This window comes from Camelus bactrianus, chromosome 27 (genome assembly GCF_048773025.1).
Source record: "Camelus bactrianus isolate YW-2024 breed Bactrian camel chromosome 27, ASM4877302v1, whole genome shotgun sequence".
Taxonomy (NCBI): Eukaryota; Metazoa; Chordata; class Mammalia; order Artiodactyla; family Camelidae; genus Camelus; species Camelus bactrianus.
Window position 1 is genome coordinate 21,429,282 of NC_133565.1, and position 19,451 is coordinate 21,448,732.

A 19,451-nucleotide genomic window follows, 5' to 3' on the forward strand; every position below is an offset into this window, starting at 1 on the left:
CTGGAGGTTGAAACTTGCCCGCCCGGAGCCTGGCGTGCCCTCTTTCTGTGGGCGCAGTCTTCTCTTGGTTGCTTTTGGTGGTGGCAGGAGATGGCTGGCAACCAGGACGACCTGTAGTTGGACTTCTAGTGGCCTGAGAGGGACCCAGTGAGTGTCCACTCCGAGGGCGTGGGGCGAGCAGGTGTCTGAGGCGGGCGTCCTGCCCTCTCGTTGGGATGCGAAGAGCCCGGGTTCTGGAGTGAGGTGGACCTGGCTGGGAGTCCACTTGGCCCCTCAGCGCCTCCTGGCTTCTGTGTCCTTGACTCACGAAGCGTCACGGGCTGGGGCTGCCGTGAGACTGCAGTGCCTGGCACTGAGGGCTGCCCACGGTGCTGGCTGCTGTCGCCGACACCCCAGTGGAGCCATGATGCAGGAGGGCCACCCGTGTTTCACAGTCACACGAAGCCTGTGAACAGAGATCACGGGATTCTGAAGAAGGGGGAACCTGGCCTGTCTGGGGTGTCCTGGGAGGCCTGGTCGGGGAACGGGAATGCTGTGGCCCCTTGCAGCGGTGGGGCAGGGAGAAACCGTGAGATCTGCCACTGGCACCCCAGCTGCACCTGGCAGGCAGGAGACGTGGATACAAAATTCATGTTCAGGGTGAGTGACCTGCTCTGAGGCTCACAGACAGAGGAATTGCAGGGCTGAGATCAGAATCTCATGTCTGAACGGCGGCCTATGGATCTGACCAGTGCATCCTCACACTGAACTTCTGACATCAGACTGACCCGTCCGGGTTTGTGTTGTTTTGTGTCCCTGTGCGGAAGAGGGCGGGGAGGGCAGGCCTCTCTCCAAGTGGGTCCTCTGGGCTCCGTGTCCCGCTCCCCAGCCTTCGTGTCTCCCTGAGCCGTGCACCGGGGCGCACTGGGAAACCCGTTTCTGACCTGCTGCAGAGGGCCTTTGAGTAAACAAACCCTCTGGCTTTAGGATTACATTTCATAGTGAAAGAATTTTGAGCTGCTGCTCTGTCTTGTTAGCATTGTGTGTCTCGGCTCCAGTGGAAGGCTCCTTTTTCTCTTGTAGACCTTCTCCGGTCTTGCTGGGCCCTGCGAAGCACCATGTGGGCATCTACTTAAAACCATCATTTGCCGTCTCTTCCTGGAAGCTGCCTGGCTTGGCGGGATCTTGTACCAGCAAAGAAAAAGTGCAGCACAGGGGCCGACTGTTGAGGGTGGGCCAGCCACATCTTTTGCCTTCCTGCCCCTGAATCTCCTCATTGGCCGGGGAGCACTGTGACAGTTTTGGCAAGCTGCCCTCCTGCCTGCTGCCTCCATCTACCCCCTGGGTAGGCAAGGGAGCAGGTCTGGAAGTAGAAATACCAGGTAAACAAACCATCTGGCTTTAGGATTGCATTTCAGGGTGAAAGAATTTTGAGCTGCAACCCCAGGCTGACCCTAAACCCGGGCTCTGTCTAAAGCCAGGTGCTACTTCTCAAGCTGTGTCCCCGGGTCTGACCCACTGCCTCCTGGGGAGACTCAGGCGACTTCAGTCTCTGTGGCCGCGTAGCCCTTGGCTTTTCCCTCAGGCCCGGGGGGCTCATGAACAGCCCTGTGGCAAGAGTCACCAGGATGTCTGTCTTCTTGGAAAACCTGTTTACAGGTAGCCCTGAGCAGACACTCTCACAACACTGTCACTGAGGCACTGAGTATATACGGTTCTTTGTTTCTAGAAGCAGAAACAGGGATGAGTCCTCGGGGTTTAAATGGTTTGGCAAAATGGGAAAATTAGACTTACACATGGAAGGTTTGTGATTAAAATTTGGGAAAATCCCAAGATGGTGTTTCTTATTACAGGGATGCCTTCGTTCCTCCAAGACCCTGTGGCAGGATTCTTTCGTGTGTGTGTGTGTGAGACAGAACACCCTGCCCAGACTGGCTTTGGTGACAGTGTTGTTGCAGTCAAGGAGAGCTGGCTTCATAGCAAATTTGGAACTTGGTCTCTCTCCCTCCAGTCTGTCCTCTACCATCTTGGCTCTATTTTCTGTTTCTGGAAGGCGGCAAGGCAACTCTCACCTGCGTGATTTACTGCCCCTCTTTCTGCCCTCCTAGCAAAGGTCACTGGCTCCCATTAGTTACCCCCCCCTCCCCCCGGCCACCCAGCTGTGGCCTGAAGGTTGCAATACACGGATTGACTCAGGCTTAAGTGCCTCCTGGAACTGGGGGTGTGGCCAGTGGTCAGGCCTCCTCACCCACAGGGACCAGGGTGGAGGGGGTTCACTGAGGATACAGGTGCCCTAAAGAGGCAGTAGATGGATGCTGGCCTGCTCCAGAACAACACCTGTCCCGAGGCAGTCACCATGAGAAAGGTGCCTTATGAGAAGTGTGCCCAGATCAGTTTGAATTAGGAACACATGAGCTGTGTTAGGCGACATGTTCCAGAAAACTTATAACGAATGCAAAGAGTTTCTTAATGTTAAAGTCAAATGGGAGCAGAGTCTGGTGGCAGAGCGTGGGGCTTGCAGTGGGAGTGAGTGAGGAGCTGGCACCTTGCCTCTTGGCTGGCAACGAAGTGACCCCTGGGGAGGTTTGTGCGCGGGGCAGCCTGTGGTCCTTGGCCGTGGGGATGTCAGCCTCTTTGAGCCTCAGTTTCCTCTTCGGTAACCCAGAGGTAACAGCACTGCCTTACAGGGTGACTTATACGTTTTACATGCAGTCGTATGTGTGAATTGCTTGATTAGCTTCTAGGAGGAGCTCAGCTCTTGTGGACTATTACTGGTCAGAAAAGATGTGTTAGAACATCCACACGCAGAAGAGACAGCAGGACTCGGTGAGGTTATCTGGGCTTTGAGCAAACCTGTTTTTCCCTTTTCTCACATCTCCATCCCCGAGGCAGGATGGCCTGTTCTCTGACCCCAGGACGGTGAGGCTCAGGAATCTGAGGGTCTGCGGGAAATGCCAACTGACCCTGGTCATACATTTCCTGCTTCTGACTCGCACACAACTAGTAAAGGAAGAGCTCACCTTTTCCTGTGAGAAATATGTGAGTCCCCTGCATCCCACCCCACCCGACTCCATTCATACGTTGTGGGTCTCCTCCTGCCCGCCAGCCCACGGGGCGCCAATCAACACGGCCAGTCAGCTTCTGCCACGGACCAGCCTAAGTCTCTTTCAGCTTCGCACAAGTCCTGGTTTTCCCTTATGAACACGCCTGGTAGAGAAACAGCAGAAGTTACTCCTTTTCTGTGAAGGGGGTTGTGTCTCAGAGAGCTGATTGTTTGCACTGTAATCTCTTCAGCTCACTGTGTCAGAACTGGCATTTGGTGCATGCATGAGAGTTCTTGCTAATTGCCTTTTGGATTAGGCAGTGTTGTGCAGAGCAATGGAACCCACAGGGTGTGAGTGTGTGTGTGCGCGTGTGCGTGTGCGTGTGTATTATAATTGGTTCATGTGATTGTGGAGGTTGAAAAGTCCCAAGTTCTGCAGGGTGTGTGGGCAAGCTGGAGACCCAGGAGAACCAGTGGTGTAAGTTCCAGTCCCATGGCCAGCAGGCTAGAGGTCCAAGAGGAGCTAAGATTTCAGTCTGAGTTTGAAGGCAGGAGTTAAAAAAAAAAAAAAGAATGATGCCCCAACTCAAAAGCAGTCAGGCAGGAAGCATTCTCTCTTACTTGTGGGAGGTCAGTCTTTCTGTTCTATTCTGGCCTTCAACTGATTGGGTGAGGCCCACCTGCACTGGAGATGACACTCTGCTTTACTCAGTCTACATTCCGTTGTTAATCTTATCCAGAAACACTCTCACAGACACATCCAGACATAATGCTTGACCAGATGTCTGGGTACTTCATGGCCCAGTCAAGTCGACACCTAAAATGAACCATCACACCTTTGGTGGAATCTTGGAGTTTAAAATTATTTCCTGAGGTGACATGGTTGGGATGACTGGCATTAAAGCAGGTCGGCTGTGATGTTCTAGAGGCTGGGTTGTGTTCCAGCTTCTCCCACAGGTAAGTGTTCAAGGATCTTATTTTAATTTCAATCGGTTAATTTTCTCACCATGAGACTTCATAAGCAATCAGGAAGAAGGAAGGTGATTTGATGGGTGATGAGCATCCACTCCTCTGAAGGAGGGCTGAAGTCAGTGCCTTCCAGGCCCTTCTCCCAGCGTCAGCAGTCAGTCCTGCTCAAGGGCCAATGACTGAGCGAGGTTTCAAGTTCCAAGTGCAGAATGAGATTTTCCAATCAGATTTTGCATTTTTCAGGCCTCATGGTATTTGAAAAACAGTTGCAAACAACTGTGACTCTTCAGCCAGAAACCATCTGGGCGCCAGTCTCTTTGGACACCTGCAAGAGCTTCCTCAAGCCCTCGGGTTCATAGGACGTCTCCTATTCTTGCGTTCCAGATGCTCACTCAAATGTGTGTTGGGGATGGGCAGCCCTGGCACTTGGCACGGTTAACAGAAGGGCGAGTCCATCTCCTTTGCAAAGCCAGGTGCTTCATCCCAACAGCTGTGCATCGTCAGGGCAGAGATAGTGGACTTCCTGAGAAGGGTGTGTTGTGTGCGTCTGTAGATCCAGGGCGGGACCCTACTCTTGGGGATGAGTGGCTTTCCTTGTGGCTTTATCTTGGGTTGTTTGTGGCATACGGGCTTAAATTTCCCCCATCCGATATTGGAGATTGAATTGGTCAGGGATTGTAAATCATCGAAGGCAGAACATAAAGATCTATTTTATTCCTTTGGGGGGAGGGGAGAGAAAACAAGAATCTGTTGATGGTGAGAATCTGGGGCCAGTGATGTTTATAAGGTTAGCTTATAACAGTCCTGCACAAAGCCTGTTCCCCAAGTACTGTTGTCCCTCCACTTTGCCCCTCTTACCTCTTAACCACCTGGCTTAATGTTTGCACTGTCCTTCATTGTGTTTGAAATCCATGCAGTTTCACACCCACCCCTGTGTGTGTGTGTGTGTGTGTGTGTGTGTGCCTATGATAAAAGCGGGGAGGATAAATTGATTTGTAATGAGGCTGGGGGATCACCCAGCTTTATAACTGGTTTCTCCATATAACTGGTTTCTGTCCTTTATAGCTGGTCTCCCAAAGTCTCTACCCAAAGAACCACAAGGAGCAGGTACTACAGTGGTATAAGTTCCTTTATGCCAAAGATATGGATAAATACATATATTCTCTATGTAAATGATCTTTTCATAAATCATGTTTTTGGTAAATCGTACTAGATAAGAAAAGAGCAAGTTGCTGTTGCTAAGAAATTCTTAGAAAACTTGAAGGTGAACCTCTGTTTTCATTATTTTGCAAACTTATTGAAGAGTTTCTGTGCTCTGAGGACAGAGAGATCCCGCATGCACCTTTGATGTGGCCTCCATCCTGGTACAGCTTACAGTCTGCAGGGAGCACGTTCAGAGCATATGGTAATTCAGTGCCTCCATTTATGATTCTTTTGGGTTTGGCTGGTTTCTCATGGACAGTTTCAAATATTTTTTTTTTTTTTAAAAGGAGGGACATCAGAGAATACAAGGTAGTTAGGGAAAAGTTCAAGATAGTGGAGAGATAAATGCAAAGAGCATCAATAGTCATAATAGCAGTATTGTTCCTGGTGGCGTCATAAACTTTCAGCCGCGCCCTGGCAAATCCTGCATCCTCTGTGCAGAGGGGTCTGATGCTGGGGACCGAAAGGCTTGCTCAGCACTTTCCTTGTGGCCCCTAGTGAGCAGCTACCGCCCAGAGGTAAAAGTGTAGTGTTGTAACTCCCTATTCTCATAAATCCTCAGGATGGAAACAATACTGGCTCATATTTACAACTCCTTGTCATACAAGAGAGGCTGTATCATGCTTAACTCCTATTTGTTGATTGTTTTCACTAACAGTAATTTTGGCCAACAGTCTGCTGTGTGCAAGCTTGTTAAATGCATCATCTCATTTAATCCTCCCTCGCCTGTGAGGGACAGATACTCTTTGTATCCCATTTTGTTTATGAGGAAATTGAGGCTTAGGGAGAGTACCTGACTTGTGCATGATTGCACAGGTAGAGAGTGGCTAAGCCTGGGTTCTAATCCCGCCTGGTGGGCCTGTGGGGCCGTGCATATGGCCCCGACTGTACTGCCTGTGCTTGGAGCAGTGACCCGCTGACACAGCAGGGCTGGGACGAGGGCCAGGGGGCCGGGGAATAAGGGGACGAGGTGCATCGATCGTGCCTGCACACAGGCAGGGCTGGACCCCCTTCTCACTGAATGTTTTGATCTTGTACTCATGGTAGATTTTCTTTGCACTAATTTTGCCTTTTAAAAATATTGCACTTGGGTGTTATACATCTTGATTACTGGATTCTGCAGTGCTCAGGGCAGGTGTAATCATCTTTGCTTTGTGGGTGAGGACCAGGAGGGTTGGTGAGGTCAGGAACCCGCCCAAGGTCCCATGGCCGGAAGTGGAGGTGCTGGGGTGTTTGCCAGATGTCTTGGGAGCCGGGCTGGGGGCAGCAGCGTGGCTCACCTCAGCGGGCATCGCTAGGTCCTCAGGAATGTGCTTCCCCTTTTCCAGGTCGGGGAAGAGGTTGAAGAAGACCCGCAAGTATGACATCATCACCACTCCGGCCGAGCGAGTGGAAATGGCCCCGCTGAACGAAGAGGATGACGAGGATGAGGACTCCACAGTATTTGACATCAAATACAGGTACGGGGTGAGACAGTGCCTTCCTCCTGGGCTCAGTGGCTTGGGAGGGTGGGGCGGTTCACCTTTGAAAAAACCGAGCAGCCAGGCATGTATTCTTGTTCTTGGGCTGCGTGTCTGACCGTGGGGCCTTCTGCTTATGGGGGGAACTGCTCTGATCCCTTCCTGGAACGCACGGCGCCCAGAAAGCCAGCAGGGAAATGCTTGCAGAGAAATGCTTGTTCTCAACTCTTTTCCAATGCGAACGCTTGAGAAGTCAGCTTGATGTGAGCGAAAGGAGGGCTGAATTTCACGCAACAAGCTTGTCATGCGCTGGCTGTGGGGAATCTAAGCACACGTGTGTGCCACTAATCGTGCACGTGAATGGAAACTTCTCTTTCAGCCTTGCTTAGCTGGTAGCTGAGGGCATGGGGAGGGGGTAACTCCTTGGATGGAGTTTATTGCTGAATTCCAAAGGCACACGTGTTTCTGTCATGTAGCTTAGAGGAAAGTCAGAATGACTTTGTGACTTCAGGATTGTAGTTTGGCTTTTGGCCCCTTTTGGGATGCACTACTTCGGATATGTGAGATTCTCAGCGTAAGAGGTGGGGGTGAACGTAGCTAAGAGAAGGGGGCTTGGAGGCCCAGAGAGGGGCCATTGCTTGCCCAAGGTCTCAGTTATCCATAGCAAAGGTGAGAGACAAATCCAGGCTGGACCCAATCCAGAGATTCTCCTCAAGGTTCTAAGGAGAAACAGAACCAATAGGAGACATAACTACATACAGAAAGAGATTTATCATAAAGCTCCAAGTCTGAAAGCCTGAGAACCAAGAGAGCCGACGATGTGAGTCCCAGTGCAAGTGCAGAAGAAGACTGATGTCCCAGCTTGAGCACAGTCTGGCCGAGAGGGCGCATTCCCCCCAGTCCACTTTGTGTTCTCTGCAGGCCCCCAGTGCACTGGATGAGGCCCACCCATGCTGGGGAGGGCAGTCTGCTTTACTCGGCTGACCCAGACAGTAGTTAATCTCAGCCCAACCACCCTGCCAGACACATCTGGAAGAATGTTTGACCAAATTTCTGGCCACAGTATGATGCAATCAAGTGGACCTGTGAGATGAACATCATGCACGGCTTTTTGTTCCTGAGAGGGGAGGTCTTCCGTACCTCACCTGACCTGTCCTTTTCCGGCACAGCGTTGGGTATTCTTGGCTATAGATGAGTTGTCAGGATCAGGAAAACAGTGTTTGGGACTTTGATCAGAACTGCATTGATTCTGTAGGTCAATTTAAAGAGAATCAGCCCCTCTATGTTGACTCTTTCCATCCATGAACATGGGATGCCTTTCTGGTTTTTTTAGCTATTTAAAATTTTTTTTCAATTTTATGTTTTTGAGGGGGCACCTAGGTTTGTATGTATGTATGTACATATTTATTTGTTTGTTTATTATTGATGGAGGTACTAGGAATTGAATCCAGGACCTCATGCATGCTAAGCATGCACTCTACCACTGAGCTATACCCTCCCCACCTTTTTAAGCTATTTTTTTAAAATGTCTTTCAAAAATTCCTCCAAAAATGTGCTATATATTTTTGTTATATGTATTCCCAGGTGTTTTACATTTTGACATATATATGCATAGTATAAATACTATTTATACTGCCTAAAAAATGACTGTATTATCATGTTTACATATATGCTGATATTGGAAATAGAGTTTGTTAATGAATTATACCTGAATTTTATGAAGAACGCACAACATTAAAACGTGGATTGGTTGTAGATAGAGTGGGGCAATAAACCATTAGCTATAATTTGCATTTTAGGTAGAGAGCAGCCCCCTTTGAGGAGAATGAAAACACACTTTGGGATTAATAGATACACATTACTGCATATAAGCTAGATAAACAACAAGGACTTACTGTATAGCATAGGGAACTGTAGTCAGTTTCTTGTAATCAGCTGTAATGGAAAAGAATCTGAGAAAATATATAGGTATGTGTATGTATAACTGAATCGCCTTGTTTTACACTTGAAATTAACATTGTAAATCAACTATACTTCAACAAAAAATAAGAAAAAAAAACCCCACTTAGTATTATGCATCCTACTGCAAAATACTATGTGCATAAGAAAGTGATTACGCTGATTTTATTGCTAAGCCATTTTGTCCGTCTCACATTCAAGACACAGAAATAAAATGTGAAGACAGTGATGTCCTCATTATTAGTCATGATGGAAAGGTTCTCCTGCATCCTGCAGACCTGGAGTTATTGTACAGTAGGGAGCCCTTGATGGCTTAAGTGGATCAATGGACTGTTTCGATTCTGAGCCACAGAATAGAATCTTGTCCATATTTGGTGACTGAGCTAACTCCATGGGGGCTCTGAGAGACGGAGACACTTTTGTGGTGGCCTCAGACTTGACTACATCAGAAAAGACCCTAAGCAAAGAAATATAATGATCAGTCTGTCCAGAAATTCTATCTGCAGGCTCTTCCTTGAGTGTAAGGTGGAAAAGGGATCCCCTCTAGTGTACCTGGATACAAGTATCATTGTGGTCTAAAGACTTCAGGGTGGATGTCATCTCTGGTGTGATGAAGAGAAGGTACTTACGGAAACCACGGGCAGGTTAAGAAACGGCCACAGCATGTCTCAGTTCTTCAGATAATGGAGCAGTTGCCTTTTCTAGGCTGACAGTGCTGTATTAGCATTGCTGCTGGCTATGAAACTCACCCAAAGGCAAACAACTTAAAAATTAATTTTTTTCAATTTTATTGCAATTGAGATGTAACTGACATACAGCACTGTGAAAGTTTAAGGTATACAGTGTAATGACATACATATATTGTGAAATGATCACCATTTACAAAAAAAATACCAATTAGCAGTGTTAGCTGTAGTCATCATGTTGTATAGTACATCCCCAGGACTTATTTATCTCTTAACTGGAAGTTTGTACCTTTTGCCGCCCAATTCCCCCACCCTTTACCCGCTATGTCTGATAACTGCAAATCTGATCTCTTTTTCTATGAGTTTGGTTTTTCAGTTTTCACACGTAAGTGAGATCACACAGTATTTGTCTTTCTCAGTCTGACTTATTTCGCTTAGCATAATGCCCTCGTGGTCCATCCATGTCATTGCAAATGGCAGGATTCCCTTCTATTGTATGCTGAAGAGTATACATTGTGTATACGTGTGTGTGCAGTGTGTGTGTGTGTGTGTGAGTGCGCACGTGTGTACCACAATCTCTTTTTTTATTTGTCTGTTGGTGGACACTTAGGTAGTTTCCATGTCTTGGCTATTGTAAATAATGCTACTGTGAACATTGGGGTGCAGATACCTCCTCAACAGAGTCAATTTGCTTCCAAAGGCAAATGATTACTTTGAACCACTTGGTAGGTGTTAAGGTAGCAGATCACACTTTTGCTTTTTCAAAGTCTGAGTTTGCTGGCGGTCTGTTGCAGTGCTCTGGAGCATTTCAGTTGGCCCCTTCACAAGTGGTCATTTTTAATACAGGAATCGCTTAAGGTTCCTCAGGCACCTCTGGGCCTCTCCTCCACCCCCAATCTGGGCAGAAACTCAGGACACGACAAGTCCATTCCTGTTAGTCTTTCCTCCCAGACCATCTGCCGTAATGAACCCCTGTGTCCCACAGGATCAAGCTCCATGCTTGTGTTTCTGCTTTTTCTGCTTCTGGGGCAGCTGCTAACTTCTCTCTGCTGTCACTGTGGGGACAGCTTCAAACACGGGTTCTATGGCAAACTCCTGCCACACAATTCATGACCTTGATCTGGTATCTTTTTGAAAATCGAATTTTCTCACTTTTTGTTTGCAGTCTAGAAATGCAGTTGATTTTTAAAAAAAAAATACGGATTTTTAAAAATCCAGCAACCTCATTAAACTCTTATGAATTCTAATAGTATGAATGTGGATTCTGTGGGGTTTTTTGCTGTAGATATATCACTTGAGACTAATCAGAGTGCCTCTCCTCCCCTCAAGTCCTTCAACATTTTATCTCTCTCTTTTTCTTTTCTTTTTTTTTAGCCTTTTTATACTCACCCTTGGCCTCTTGGCCTCTAAGTCATTGTTAAACAGAAGAGATGAGAATAGGCATTCCATCTTGTTCTTGCTCTTAAAGGTCATGCTTTCAATATTGACATTAAGAGGAGTGTTTAATATGGGGTTTTGTATATCCCCCCCCCCCCCCCAGGAAGCTGCCTTCTATTCCTAGTTTGCTAATGTCAAGGTTTATTAAATGCTTTTTCTAGCCTTATTGAGAATATTATGCCTTTTCCTTCAATCTGTTAAGGGGGTAAAATTATATTATTATATCATTGATTTTTTTTTTCCCTAATATTAAACCAACTTTGCATTACTGGGATAAGACCAGCTTGGTCAGGGTCATGTTACTTTTTACACACATTGCTACATTCAGTGTGCTCTTTGGCTTAGAACTTTCTTGTTTCTCTTCCTAACTGAGACTGCTGGTTTGGCGTTTTCCTATTTTGTAATATCCTTGTCAGGCTTTGGTGAAACTTTTACTAACTTCATAAAAACAAGTTGGAATGTGTTCCTCATTTTCCTTTTCTCTGGAATAGTTAGTATCAGATGAGAATGATTTGTTTCCTAAGTGTTGTAGGGGAATGTGCTAAAACTGGCTGGGCCCTGGTGCTTGCTTTGTTTGAAGACTGGAGAAAGCTACTGATGCACAATTCTTTGAATAGTCATAGGACTATTTGGTCTTTGTCTAGTTCTTCTTGGGTCAGTTTTGATGGGTTATATTCTTCTGGCATTTTGTTCCTTTCATCTAAGTGTTCAAATGTATTGTCCTAAAGTTGTTCACAGCATTCTCTTATTATCATCCTTTTTAATCTTTGTCATGTGTAATCATGGTCCTCTTTTCATTCTCAATATTGATTATGTTTGCCTTTTCTCCTGTTTCTTGATCAGTCTTGCTGCAAGTTTAATTTTATTCTCCTACACCAAGAACCAGCTATTATATTATCATTTTCAGTTTTAGTTGATTTCTGCTTCTCTCCCTCCTGGTTTCTTTCTCTTCTTCTGTTCTTCTGTGCGTTCTGTTCTTGCTCACTAACTTCTTCCATTGGATGTTCAGCTCATTCTTTTTCAGCCATTTTAAAAATTAAAAAAAGTTTTTTCTAGATTCTTTTCCATTACAAGGTATTGAATATAGTTCCCTGTGCTGTACAGTAGGACTTTGTTGTTTATCTATCTTATATAGAGTAATGTGTATCTATTAATCCCAAACTCCTAGTCTATCCGTCTCTGCCCCTTTCCGCCCTGGGTACTGCAGTTTGTTTTCTATGTCCGTGAGTGTCTTTCTTCAGCTTTCTTTTCTGGTATAAGCATTTATTCTGTAAACTTACCTACTTCAGCTGCCTCCTACAGGCTTTCCTTCTCAATACCAGGCTCTGTCCTGCCTCCTTGTTTGTGGTGAAGGACTGACTTCAAGTAGTTCACGTGGGAAGTCTGTGCTGTATGTGAGAATGTGAGCGGACTTGGGGGTGAGGCACTGGGCACAAGACCATGCTGGTCCTCGGGCCCAGAGACAGCTGACCATTTAGAAAGAGCGAGCGATCACTTTTCTTAGTTCAGATGCCATGTATGGTATAGAAATTACAGATAAGAAAAAGGGGAAATGAAATTACCTTTGATCTCATGACTTAACAATAACCACTAGAGTGTGTGTGAGTCTGTGTGTGCAATTTTCTTTTCTTACAGAACTAGGACCACGTTGCAGAGTCTGCTTTGGAACTTTATCCCACCTAAACAGCGTATCATGAACAGCTTCTCAGGTCAATGCGTCCGAAAGAACAAACATTTTAAGGCCAGTTTTATGTTGGGTTTAGTGTTTTGGGGAACTTCTCTGCCTGCACATGATAATTTGCTCACAGGTACTCGTTGTTTCCTGTTTAGACACAACGCAACTACATTTTGTGGTTCCCCTGGGAAACAGGCTACATTTAAATCGGGTGCAGCTGAATCATGACCTTGGATTGTTTTTTTGAGTGAGTGCAAAGAGGAAAATCACATTTTTGGCACCTGAGCAGTAAGGCAGTAACCGGCCTCGTATCACACGGGCCATTCTCCGATGACATCTCCTGACTTCGAGCCTGTGTGCGTCAGCCAGGCAGGAAGCAGGGTGGAGAGAAGGCAGGCAGGGCAAGGTCTCGGCGGACAGACAGCCCTCCTCCTCGGCTCCCACGCAGCTGCGATGTTATAACTCATGAGGTTATGTTTGGGGCCAGAGGTGGGGAGGGAAAAGAGTCTTCAGGAATGAGTCTCCAGCTCAATACTTAAAAAGCCTAATTAGAAGAGAAATGATGGCTAAGTGGCAAGCAGAGAACCCTGGGGTTTTGAAATGGTTCCATATTTCAAAAGGCGTTTGCATTCCAGCTGCATGTGTTTTGAGCTTGGTTGGCCTAGCGTGCAGCTGTGGCTGATGTTTTGGGCCTCTGTACATCCCCAGTTGATCACCCGAGACTTCTGTGACACCCTCGAGGCGTTCCCCAAAGCAAGTCAGATGCTGGCTCTTCCTCCTGTTTGTCTGGTGAGCGGCACCGGAAAGTGTGACAAGCGTGGCCCAAAGTTTAGCTGCTGGGAGACACGCCCCTCCTGCCAGCCCTGGTCCCCCCCAGGAGGGGAGGGCCCTGTTCCTCTGTGTCTGAAGTTTGAAAAAGATGTGGCCCATGGGGGATGCCGATGTGCGTTGTAGAAATGCCCGCCTCCCACCCTCTTGTGGACAGCGCTTCCGGAGGGAATATAAGCAGAAACGGATGAGGTGTCCGCCGTGCCCCCCCCGGGGCCGTGCCTGGCAGCTTGTCTTTGGAACAAAAGGCTTTCAGTGGCTGTTTGCAGGGAGGGATCCTTGGAGGCTGGGCTGGGAGTGAGAGAAGACACACTTGCTTTATCCTAGACTGAGTCCCCGGGTCAGGGTCCCCATGGACACCTGATGGCAGTGACAAAGCTAAGTCCCTGCACTTAGGGCAATGGCTTCTACAATGGTCAGGGCCCCTGCCCACCCCGTGCTAACCCATCTCCCAGGAGGGGGAGTGAAGCTGTTAGGCGTGTCAGCTGCAGAAGCAATGGGTATCCCGAGCTTCTGGGACCCGGAAGGAATCAGAGGGGACCTGATGACCTGCAGGCTCCCCAGGAGTGCTGGAGCATCCTCTGTGGGTCGGAAGCAGCATCAGAGGCCATCCCCGAACGAGTCTGAATAACTCTGTGCCAGACCTCTTGTTTGAAGAACGCCGAGCTTCTGTGTGATATAGAAATGAGCATCTCATGAGGCATTTTTGTTTCTTTGAAAAGCAATATTGGCATTCTGAGGGCAGTTCTCAGCTAAGGTATCATGCACCTGACAACTATTTGAGTTTTATGTCTATGAGGAGGGAGCCTATGCAAACAGGAATTTATGTGGCAGTGAAAATTCACTGGTAAGTGAATCTGACTTACTCAATTCTCTGCCTACACGCACATGCAGTTCTTGTGCTGTGTAAGTATCAGGCAAAAAATTAAATTAAAAAAAATGAGGGAAAGGAAAACAGCACAGATAATTCTAACTAGTGATGCTTTTGCAAAAGCTAGCCATGTTATTCAGTTTCTTCCTGTGTTCAGTGTCCTGGGGTGAAAGTTGTAGGATGGCTGAGGGCTCCCCTGGCACGTGGTGGGTGGTGTGGTCCTCATGCCTGTCTGTCTCAGGAACACTCACACATGGGGCCCAGCCTCCTCCCTTGCCTTCTTCGTCCTTTATTCCCGGGGCTGCTGTACCGCCTTCTGAGGTGTCCTTGTCTGCTGCCCCGAGAGGTCAGCTGCCAGGGTGCAGGACAGGTGCGGGACAGGTGCTCTCCTGTTGAGGGCTCTTCCTGCTGACAGACAAGCTTCTTACAAAACATGAGACAGGCACAGGGTGGGGCATGTCCCCTTTCCTCTCTGGGATGGCTGTAACCCAACGTTGCTGTCCAGGACAGTTGGAAATCTGAACGTAGACATGCCTTCACTTCTCCTGGAGTTTCCAGGGAGGGTGGGGGCGGGGTCCGCCTTAACCCCCTTTCTGGTTTGTCTTAATGACGTTTGGCTGTTCTGGAGGAGGGAGAGGGCTCAGAGAGTCCTCTTAGAAATCTCTGCTTGGCACCTTCTACGTGTGCCCAGCCCAGGAGCCCCCCTAAGTCCGTTCACTCTGAGTGCAGGACGGGTGAGCCTGGCCCTGCCCTCCAGGAGCTCGTGTCGAGCTGGGGAGACAGCCAGGAACACGCATTCTTACAAAATGACCTGGTAAACGACACAGGGAGGAGAGAACAGGGTGCTGTGGGCAGCCAGGAGGGGCCCCTCTCCCAGGCTGGGCATGCTTCCCAGAGGACATGAGGCTTTGGGTGGGTTTGGAAGGAGCAGAAAGTGAGCCCAGAGCAGATTGAAGGGCAGGGTGGCGTGGGGGCATTTGAGGAAGAAGTTAATCGCATGTTAGCAAGTTGGAGCGAGCGTAGGGCTAACCCAGCGAGATGCAGCTGTGCATCGCTGTGCCCCAGGGCCCTCTGCAGGGGAGAACCCCAAAGCCTCAGGGCCTCAGGGCATCAGCGGGATGAAATGAGATGAGCCGGGACTTTACAGCCAGCCTCCTCAGCCCAGTCCCCATATTGGTTTTCCCCAGACCTTCCTGAGTCAAGTCCCACCAGAGAGTGTGCAGGGCAGCCAACCGCGTCACTCAGACTTGAGATCCGGAGCTGGTGGCCTCTGCGGTGCTGGCCTGGGGGTGCGAGGGGATCTGTTTCCTTTCTCCGGGAGCATTCCCCAAGGTTTACTTCCGCCAAGGAGGGAGCCTGAGGAATCCTGATGTGCTTGATGATTCGTGGTGGGCTCCCCTCCTGCTCCATTTCCGCCCGCCTGCTGTGTGTGTGCCTGTGGGCGCTCAATCCTATAAGCACAGGGGATGTCAACGGCCGCACACGTGCACACGGGGATGGGGCGCAGGCAGGGAACCTGGCGGAGCACCCCGGGGCCGTGCCCTCAGGACACCTGGGAGACGCAGTTCCACAGAAGGGCCGCAGTGGGACGCCTGCAGACGTGACTTTTCAGCGCCCTGGTGGTGCAGTTTACATCTCTGCTCCTGGCGGTCTGCTCTTCCCAGGTTCAGCAGGCTCGGCTGTGGCCTGCTTCTGTTCACATGTGCGCCTGCCCTGGGGTCGCTCTTGGAAGTCGGGTCCCTTTACTCTGGTCTGATTCCTGGTTTTTTGGAAGCTTTGCTACTCCGGCCCTTATCCTCAGCGTTGACCGTGCACTGGGATGCAGTGGAAGGCCCGGGGGCGGGGTCAAGGCTACTCACGGTCTTAACAGTTGAGGTCCTCAGGCTGCATCAGTCAGTGGAGCTGAGCCCCCCACTCCCCAGCCCAGAGGAGGGGGCACGTGGGTGCTCTGCAAGAGCCAGCTTTCACGATGTGGCCACGGTCTTGGGGATTTATCTTTTCTTCCTCTAATATGTTAAGTACGTGTCCCTAGTTGTCAATACAAGGATTCCCATATCTATTAGTTTTTCTTTAAAAAGTTTTTTTAAGTTATTTTCACCTGATCCTTTTAGCTTTTTTAAAAAATTTTATTTAATTTTTTTTCTGTAGGGGAGGTAATTAGTTTTTTTTTTTTTTTTAAGTGATGTACTGGAGATTGAACCCAGGACCTCATGCATGTTAAGCACGCCCTCTACCACTGAGCCTTACCCTCCCCACACTTAAAAAAGTTACCTGGAAATAATTTCAAAGTTGCAAAAACTAAAACAGTATAGGGAACACCCATATACCCTTACCCAGATTTTCCTGTTTTAATATTTTACCTCATTGCCTTATGATAGCTCTGTGTGTGCACAGATTTTTTTTTCTGAGCCATTTGAAGATAAGTTACATTTGTCATGTCCCTTTCGAAACTGCAAATATTTGTTTATTTCCTAAAAATAGGACGTCCATATCTTTCAGTAAATGGTGACCTGATACTTATATTTGGGATCACGTAACATCATGGAAAGAAGGTTGTTACTTTGTAAATTCTGTTAAGTCCCCACTGTTTTTCCAGATGTGATTCTACAATGTCCATGTTCAAACATTAAAAGGTGATGGTGAGCTCTCAGGTTTTCCCTCCTTTTCTGAGTCCCTTTGGATGATGCCTTGAATAGATTTAGTTTTTCAGCTTTCTTTCACATTCAAGTTTTGCACAAACACTTCTTGTACCCCTACATTGTCCGACACCGCTCAGTGCTGAGGTGTAAAGGTGAGCAGGCTCAGACAAAGGTCTTGCCTGCAAGGAGCTCCCAGTCTGAGCAAGAGACAAACGGAAGTCAGAGAATTACATAAATCAGGGGTCATAAACCATAAACCAGGGACCAGCAAGAACAATTTTTATGTTTTCGACGGTTGAAAAAGAATCAAAAGAAGAATGACATTTCATGACATGAAAAAATTAAATGCAGTTCAAACGTCAGTGTCCACAAACAAAATTTTATTGGAACACAGCCCTGCCAAGCATTTGTAGCAGCAGGGTTGAGCCATTGTCACAGAAACTTATAGGCCCTGCAAAGTAAAAAATATTCAGTACTCTCTAGACTTCTGCAGGGAATGTTTGCTGAGCCCTGGTGTAACAACACCAGTAGCATCGCTAGGAAGGAGGGGTACAAGGAGGAAGAGGTTGTGTACTAGGGATGTGTGTGGGGTGCTAGGAAAGGATCCTGAGCTGGGAACTGGGAAAAGGGAAGGAGTTACCTGGAGGAGAGGGCATGCCTTTCAGACAGCATGTTCAAAGGTCCTGTGGTTGAGGAGGGTGGAATTTTCAAGGACTGAAAACGGCTTGTGGGGCAGGAATGGAGATGGGGGCGAGAGAGCGGGAGGTGCTGCTGGAGAGGCCGGGAGAGGGATGGCAGCTGCAGTGTTCCCACAGGAGAACGGACACAGTCGGGGAGGGGTCAGAATGGGTGCGCGGCTCTGCCAGAGGCCACTGACTTGCTCTTTTCTTTTAGGTAAAACCTGTTCTCCAGTGTGTTGGCATCCCGTGGAAAGTTGGTCAGCTGAAGCCGGGGGCATAAAGGATCTGGAAGCTGTCCCGCCTGAGGCGTTGAAACCAAAACCAACGTTATTTATAAGACTCTGGCATAGTTGTGCGTGTGGATGTCAGCTCAGAATGCCACCGCCGGGACGCCACTCTCCAGGCGCCCCTTTAAAATGTCACCCTTTCTCCCTCCCCGAGAGGGCTTTTGCCTTGCTAAGGGGCAAGGGGCTGAAACATTGCTGATTTAAAAAATAATAATTTTAAAGTCACTGTTGACAAAAGTAAAAGAGATCAGAAGTTATCAAGAACCTAAAAAAAAAAAAGTCTTAAGAGCTGTTCAGCCGTATCTTTGGGGTTTCTGACATTCAGCCTTCCTGGGTCTATGACTTGTTAGATGTCTGACCCCTCTGCATTCTTTCTGGGCCTGGTGCGGGTGGTGGCTTATTTCAGAACTCAGGTGCCCCCACTTGCCGGCTTCTGGAAGCAGGGCCTTGGCAGACTTCTCAGGATGATAGAGGCCTGCGCTTCCCGGCTCCCCAGGGGTTATTCGCTCCAGTCTCCTAGCAGTGCCTTTGGGGCCGGGGGACTCTGTTCTCTCTGGAAAGGGGTTTTGTCTTTTGTTATCTCCTCTTTTCTTGTCTGGCAGTCTGCAGGGTGTGCATATTTGTCTGTTTATTGTCTGTTCCACCGCCTGGGGATGAAAACGCTGGCCTTTCCCCACTCTCCCCTATTTTCAGATTTTTCAGTTTCCTGAGAAGGGGCTGCCAGTGCTTTGGGGTCCCCGGTTCCCTGGGCCCACTGGCCAGTTAGGCTGGTACGTTGGCCTTTACCAGAGAAGGGGGATGCTTGGGGGCGGCCATCCTGAGCAGAGTGCTCTGCCGCCCCTCTGCTTCTGTGATTTCACTTTCTTTTGTTGACCTTTTCCGCCTTTTCTCCACCCTGTTTGCCGGGGGTGGGGTGTGGTTGGGGTGTGGGTGGGGCTTGCTTTCCCTCTCCCCTCCACAGTGTCCTCATGGACCAGGGTGATGAGCAAACGGGACGGGCCACCGAGCAGCTGTGCGCCCTCTGAACCTTTGACTGGAACTGCTGCTCACGCTTGCCTTCCCGACCGCTGCGGCTGCATCATCTGCAGAAAGCTGGCTTCTTCTGCCTCCCGAGTAGACGCCGGCCTCCATCTGCCAGGTGCTTGCCACCGGGTCTGGCAGAGGCGGCTACTGAGAATGACCTTCCAGATGCCAGAGCTTGCGCACTATGGGCTCTAAAATAAAAGGCCTTTCTGGCGTGAACCGTGGACGCGTTGGCTTTAATGTTTTCTGAGATGGAGGCCAGCGAGGTGCCTTTTCATGATGACGGGTGTGGGCGCGAGGCTTGGAGGAGGACAGAGGTGGGACCCAGGGTGGGGAGGTACCTGGTCCCCTAGAAAAAAACTCAGGAATGAAACGGTACAGGGGGAGAACGGGGCATGCTGTTTCTCCAGCTACATTTGTTCATGCATCTGATTATTTCCTGGGGGCTGCCTCTTCGTGGCAGCCCTCATTGTGTTTGGAGAGTCTGGGGGTGTCCCCCCAAAATAATCACCTGTGTCAGAAACTACTGGCTGACTATTGCTCCCTCCCTGGCTTGGCTTAGGGGCCAAGGAGCAGGGGGAGAAGTCCAAGCTGGGATAACGAATGAGTGAGTAAATGCGGGAAAGGAAAGCCTGTTAATTTCCATTCTAACGCGGTGTCCTCGGAAATGATGGAGAAGCTGTAGGTGGTCTGCCCCGCTCTTCCCAGAGGG

The 19,451-nt window shown here is 48.7% G+C and overlaps 1 protein-coding gene across 3 annotated transcripts in view; it reads left to right on the plus strand.

Moving 5' to 3' along the window:
* The window catches only part of FAM174B (family with sequence similarity 174 member B), a 31,136-nt gene extending 12,173 nt beyond the window's left edge, over window positions 1–18,963 (plus strand). Inside the window, exons 2-4 of one of the 3 annotated variants that reach the window (XM_045522564.2) lie at window positions 6,523–6,654; window positions 12,372–12,477; window positions 17,644–17,849. In XM_045522564.2, the coding sequence (XP_045378520.2) occupies window positions 6,523–6,654; window positions 12,372–12,477; window positions 17,644–17,709 (304 nt within the window). In that variant the 3' untranslated portion in view covers window positions 17,710–17,849. Of the gene's footprint in view, window positions 1–6,522; window positions 6,655–12,371; window positions 12,478–17,643 lie in introns of all 3 variants that reach the window. The other 2 variants (XM_074353883.1, XM_074353884.1) reach the window with 2 other exon arrangements.
* Window positions 18,964–19,451: the final 488 nt, after the last annotated feature.